Source organism: Zootoca vivipara, chromosome Z1 (assembly GCF_965207765.1).
Source record: "Zootoca vivipara chromosome Z1, rZooViv2.hap1.1, whole genome shotgun sequence".
Lineage (NCBI taxonomy): Eukaryota > Metazoa > Chordata > Lepidosauria > Squamata > Lacertidae > Zootoca > Zootoca vivipara.
Window position 1 is genome coordinate 50,206,236 of NC_142583.1, and position 6,862 is coordinate 50,213,097.

General features: G+C 43.5%; 1 protein-coding gene across 1 annotated transcript in view; it reads right to left on the reverse strand.

The window, feature by feature from the left end:
• The window catches only part of FAM241A (family with sequence similarity 241 member A), a 16,010-nt gene extending 9,669 nt beyond the window's left edge, over positions 1 to 6,341 (reverse strand). Inside the window, exon 1 of the mRNA XM_035114113.3 lies at positions 5,949 to 6,341. Coding sequence (XP_034970004.3) covers positions 5,949 to 6,146 — 198 coding nt within the window. The 5' untranslated portion in view covers positions 6,147 to 6,341. The remainder of the gene's footprint in view (positions 1 to 5,948) is intronic.
• Between the last annotated feature and the right edge of the window lie 521 nt (positions 6,342 to 6,862).

Below are 6,862 nucleotides of genomic sequence, written 5' to 3' on the forward strand. Positions count from 1 at the left end.
AAGTGCACAATAAAAATGCAATATAAACAATACAAAACATTTATTAAGCGAACAGCAGGTATGAAAATGGTATCCTTTTCTGCTTCGCTCATCAGCCAAAATGTGCAAAACTCTGGGCTTGTAGTATTTACTATAAATATCAACCATAAACTGTGATTCATATTATTCATTCCTCATTGAGAAAACTATAATAATAAGCTTATAAGCATACACTTCCGCTAAGGCAGATTACAAGATTTCTAGGTTGTTGGTTTTTTTAAAAAAAAAAGGAAAGGAAAGGAAAAAGGGAGGAACAGCTAGGAATATAACCTAAAAATCCTTACTTGAATATATATAGTTAATATTCTTGGAAAGAGCTGAGTAACTATGGCACGGATCCAAAGAATTACAGAGTTCCATTCACGCGATGGAGCTTTCCTGTGTTCTCCTCCTTCTGGCTGTATTCCTTTATTACCCCCCCCCCAACCACTCCTTAGGGTTACGGATGTGGTGTGGAGGGCTGCAGCTGAAGGAGAATCAGCAGAAATGTGCATTCCAGTGGTACAAGGCACTATGTGGAACCAGCTTTATATAAATGGCGCTCTCTTTGTCAGATTTTAAAGCGTTGAAAGATTAAGCTTATGAAACTCTTATGGCAGGCTTCTTCACACATTAACAAATTTCAGTTCAGAGATTTGGATATTAAGCCTTCATCTGGAGGAAGGGCTGTAGCTCAGAGGTAGACCACTTGCTTGGCATGCCCAAGATCCCAGATTCAATCTCTAGGAAGGACTGGGAATTTCCCTTGTCTGAAACCCTGCAGAGCCACTATCACAGTGTGTGTAGGCAATACTAGATGGATTAATGGTTTTATACTGAGGCAGCTTCTTATGTCCTCATTATTTTTAACCACCCTTTATTCTCTTCCCACTTTTTTTGTTTTTTTGCCCTAAAGTAGCTCAGAACACAGATCTAAAAGAAGCTATGGCTGCATTGCCCTTGCAAAGCAACCAGTGGACCTGCAGGTGTTTTCCTAGTTTCTGCTGAGTGTGGAGAAAATCTTCAGCAGAGTAGGAAGCTGAGTCAGATGCTGAAATCCAAGTGGTCACCAGATGTTGTGATGAGGAAAGGCCACCCTCTACACAAAAGCCCAGCAAATCCTCACTAGGCTCTCCCAACATAACTCATGAACAATGTTCTGAAGATCCACCCTTCCCTTACACACTGAAGTCAACATATAACTATTTAAGAATACAAGAAGAGGCCTGCTGGATCCAGTCAAAGATCCATTTCGTCCAACATCTTCTCACAGGGTCCAACTACATGCCTATGGAAAGCCCACAAACAGGAACCTAACTATATCACTAAAGTGATATATAAAAGTATGTGAAAGACTTTGTTTCATGATCAGGGGATAGAGAGCTCTATAGTAAAAGTATCCAAAGAACAAGCAGATCTTATAAGAATAACCTCTTAACTTAAAACTCACCTGTGGGCCACAATTTTGTCCATTAAATTTATGCTAATCCCAAACAGACTCGCAGATGCTATATTTTTTGTTATGGCTAAATTAACAATTATTAGTGGAAAGCATCTGTGAAATTTCAGTTGCATTCTCACAAGGTTGGTGCTGATTTCCTATCTCTACTTCCATGGACAACTGTGCTCTTCTTGAAATGTTATCACAATTTTAATTTCTATCACTACAAGTCTTTCCCTAACACTTGTGACCCTGAAGATAATTATGAGTATTTCATTAGGTATTTAGCACTCCTGAAAATATAACCTTATTCTCAGTTGCTATAAAACTGCAAACACAGAGTTTTGTTTCTCCTTTTAGAACACAATGCGGGTCCCACCATCCCACTTAGACAGGAAGAGAGAACAAAAAGGAAAAGCATGTTAACTGTCAACAGCTGGTTCCTGAACAGCAGAAAATGTCACAGTTGATTCCACAGATGAGGCCTTGGTTGCAAGTATTGCAAATGTTAGCCAACAGTAGACAACTTCTTTTTGTAAAGAAGCAACTTTCCAATATTTAGTTGCAGAGTACAAAAAGCAAGTCTCAGGAACCTTTACATTTTCACTGAATATAACCCATTAGGAGCAGAAGAGCTTGAGGGTGAGCTCTCTAAGCCTTTTGATAGGCATGGCAAGATGTTTTCAGAGCTAAAGTTGTAACAAAAGTTACGGTATAACAAACATCCTTAATGTTTACATAAACATCCTGCATCGGTTGTGACATGAAGGAGGTGCTCCTGAACTAGTTTTATGTTCTGAACCACCAATTTTCTAATTTCTTTTTTAATTAATGTTTTTTGGCACTGCAAGCTCTTGAGAAGCTTCTTAAAAAAACTGGATATTGCATCACATAATTGGGTTGACAATAACTTGAAGCCCTTCGGCTCCAGGTTCTCTCTGAGATGTTGCATGTTCTCTTTTCCATTAGTGTGTTTTGGGAACTGTTGTTCCTGGCACAAAGATCCAAACAAAGCGAAACCTGGAGTGATACTGAGCTACCAGAGCTATATTTCGATCAAAGATCAACTCTCATTATTATTTGCAGGAGTCTATGCTTCTTTTCCTGCAGCATAGTAAGGGGGCATCCCTTCAAACACTTTAGGAAAAATGTGCTGATGCCACATGCCTCCATATATCAACTGTCAAGCCACCTGCTGTGCCATCTCACATGCAAACTGACAAGTAGTGTCCTTCTATGTGGACCAAGATAGCCTTGCTTCATAGACTAGCACCAGCAGCTCAAATCTTGGGAGCCCCAAAAAAGCCTAGAAGAAGATTATCACAATGACAATAAAGGTCAAATTTCCCAAGCCATAATTTATTCAGATTTTTAAAAAAGTGTATTGGCTCCCCATGGCCTTGCATAGTTGCAAGAACCATCTTCAGTTCTCATATGGTTTGAAATGGAGATGGTGTTTCAGAAACAGCATTGAAGTTAGGTACTTTCCCAGAGCAAGTCACAATAAATAACAAATTAGTTTACACTAGCTACACTGGCTAATGAGACTGTATGGGGCAAGCCCTAGCCTTGATAATCATGCGCATGCCAGCCATGTTCCCAGGTTAGTCTGAAGCAGTCAGCCTTCTAAGTGTATAGGATTTCCAGGATGTGAACAAGAAGCAGATGCCTGAATAGGGCTACAATTCATATGCAATGGCCATTAGTTGTTTGCTGCCTTTTGTTAATTTTCATTTATTGTCAGTCACCTTGGAAGCAGAGAGGTAGCAAATAAATATTTCAGATAGAATAATTACTGTGTGCATAAATTTAGGTGAAAAGGCTAAGGGCTCTAGTAAAATGGGGCTGACTAATTCAGCAAGTTTTTCTGAAAAGGAAATTTTATGACCAATACCATGGCACAGAGAACCTGCAAAACTCCAGCTAATTCATAATTGAGCACACCTCTTTGTAGAATGTTGGCAGGTCTCTATAATGAACAGGTTCTTCCAAGCCAGAGGTGCTCATTTTATCTGTTTAGAAAGAACTGTGAGCTCATGTTTTGGATGCAATGGTACACAGAGAAAAGCTAATAAAGTGAAAGCTGACAGGCATGATAAAAATAGGATTATAAATATGCTTACAAAAATTACTCTTTGTAAAAAGCCACCATTTTTAAACAGGCATCTCCTGTTCTTGCTTACACAGTGGTGAAGAATGCCTTTAAGATTATGCCAGCTACAACATGCCTATGCATTTAGAAACAAATTTTAAATTTAGTTTGTTTCCAAAACAGTGGTTTGTTTCCAAACTACTGCTTTGACCAGAACTGTAATTTGAATCTCTTGTTCCTCCATAAGGGCTCTTCTTTGTACATACAATGAAAACAGGGAAGTGGCAGACTCTGCCCACACCCTATTAGCATGTTGAAATATCTGCTATGTGTGCCCATAACTACAACCTTACACATGTAAGAAAGGACTCATCTGATCAGGGCTCCTGATTATGTGGAGTTCATCCTATGCACATACACTTGGACACATATTGCAGATGTGTGCTTCAAGAGACAGGTGGAGCTTACTGTTCCACAAGGTACATGCAGAGAAGCTTAACACACGAAGCGGGTTTATGTCACTCAATAAACCCAATTCCTCTGAACAAGACAAACATCATTATAGACTCTTTTCCTGGAATCTTGTATTGCCTTTCTTCCAAGAAATCTGAATGATGCTAAGAGGTGCGTCTGTGACTAGAGTCTCTAAACATAAACAAAGGATAGCATACTGGCCTATAATTATTCCACTGCTATGTGATCCTTCAGGTATTTCCAGATTGGGTAAATTGCAGTGTACTGGGTGCACTATTGGAACTACTATGTCTATGTGTACATCTGTGCAGGAATAAAAGGAGACAGAAAAACCGGACCACACCCTACTATTCCATTTCAATAAATTCAGATTAAACTACCACCCCTTAACTCCATTCTTGCAAACTCAATGATAGTTGTAACTCCACACATTCTTGGAAAATATGGAGGACTTAACTATTGAGTGCTCTATAGTCACAAAGATTGTGTTTATAAGAGAGTGATTTGTGTGAATGGGTTCTGACACCTTTGCTAGTTCAGGGAAAGCAACCTGAAAGACCCATTCCTCAAACTATCCCAAAACATATTAGCATTTATTTACATTTATTAAAATTTCCATAGTGCCCCTTCGTGAAGCCCTCTGAGCAGAAATCTCCTAGTGAATCCCTTACAGCTCAAAATACCAATTTACAAAGAGTCTGTAATCCAATATTTGTTGAGCGGTGATACTCCTGAAACTACCAAGATTTTGGGGGGGGTACTTAACGGAGACCTTTAAAGCTAAATCTAAAGTTGCCTGATTTATTCAAGGGTGGCCATCTAGTCTTTTATATACAGTATTGTATGTTTTGGATTCAATGTACAGTATTTGGATGATTTTGTAGGATTTTATGATTTTACTATTTTAACCTATGCCAATAAAGGCCAGTAGCAGCAGCAGCAGCAGCAGCAGCAGCAGCAGCAGCAGCAGCAGCAGCAGCAGCAATAATACAGTATTATTAAAACCTGCATCACCACATTCACAGCCACGCCATACATCTGAAGTGCATGACTTTCCCTAAAGAATCCTGGAAACTGTGATGTGTTAAGGATGTTGGGAATTGTAGCTCTGTGAACCATAAACTACAGTCCCTAAGATTCTTTGGGGGGAAGTATGTGCTTTAAATGAATGGAGATGTGACATGGGAAAATAATATAGGGTTCTTTCTTATCCCCTTCCCCCCCACCCAAGTAAAAATTTTTTTTGGGGGGAATCACACTCGTGTGGAAAGTTTGCATAACCACATAAATATAGCTGTGGGGTGTATTTTCCCAATACATCACCAGGAAAACTTGCAAGGGGGTTAGGAGAACTCCACCCCCCCACGAAGTTCAGTGTCTTTTTTTCCCTAACGATCACCATTCTCCAAACTTATCCGATGGGGCGATGCAAAAATTCCTTCCTTTCACAACAACAGCCACGCTTTTTAAATTTTATTTTCAGAGCGCAGGCGCCAGAGGCACGATATTATACACAGTGCAAGGATGGAGGGAGGGGGCGCTCTCCCCCCCCCGCTTTTCTCCTGTGCGCGTTTTGCGCGTGCACTGCCCTGCTTTTGCCAGCGCTGCACAGGTGCGGCGCCCCACCCCTCACAAAACCACCCCCCCCACCAGACTTGGCTCCCACCAGGACCCAAGAAGAGCCACGGGCTGTATCAGACCCAAAGGGTGTGTGCGTGTGTGTGGTTTCTGCATGATCCTGCTAACGACAATCGGCTCAACCAGATGCTTCTGCAAAAAGCCCCCGGAAGGCAACGGCCCCAACCGTTCTCCCGGGCAACTGGTGGGGCGGATCCTGCCTGGTCGAGGTTCAAAAAAGAGGGAACACGCATTTTACAGCCCGCACCTGGCCACCCTTTGGACCCAGGAGATGCAGCCGCTCACCTGCTGTTGTTCCTCCTCGCCCTCCTCCTCCTCTTCTTTCCCCCCAGGCGGCTGCTGCTGCTCCCGGTGCTGCCTCCTCCGCCTGTGCCGGGCGACTGCCCTCCCGCCCGGAGAAGCCGCCAACGATGGCGCAGGCTCCCAGTTCCTCTCGAAGGCGTATTCGGGCGGCGGGAGCAGCAGCTCCTCGGTCGAGCCCATCCCTCCCCTTCGTCGCGGGGTGCGGGAGCGCCTTCCTCCAGGCTTGGGAGAGGGAAGCTCCCTCCGACGAGCGCTGGGCAGGCAGGCGGGCGGGCACGACTAGCGACCCGGCGGCGGTCTATCACGCTGCCGCTTCTTCTGTTGCCTCGGCGGCGCCTCTGCCGCCTCGCAGGGCGTTTCTCGAGAGGCGTCACGGGGTTTGCAGGAGGAGGAGGAAGGCGGCGAGGGTTGTGCCGGCGCTAGAAAGAAAAGGGGCGGGGTGCGTGTGTGTGTTTGGTGCGTGAGAGAGAGAGGGTCGGTGAGGGTCTCTCTCTCTCTCTCTCTCTCTCTCTCTCTCTCTCTCTCTCTCTCTCTCTCTCTCTCTCTCTCTCTCTCTCTCTCTCTCTCTCTCTCTCTCTCTCTCTCTCTCTCTCTCTCTCTCTCTCTCTCTCTCTCTCTCTCTCTCTCTCTCTCTCTCAGGTATGGCTGTATATTGGTTCTAAATCGAACCCTAGCCAGTAATCTGGCTGCTGCGTTTTGGACTAGTGGAGGTTTCCAAGTTGTCTTCAAAGGCAACTCCATGTGGAGGGCATTGAAATGATCCAGATGTCAGAAAGAAGAAAACGGGGGTGATGCCACTGACCCCCCCTCTGACTTTGCTCTCATCTATCACATGCATGCAATATCTGACAGATTACCCTCCCTCCCTTTGGCAGAAAAATGTTTCCCAACCCTGG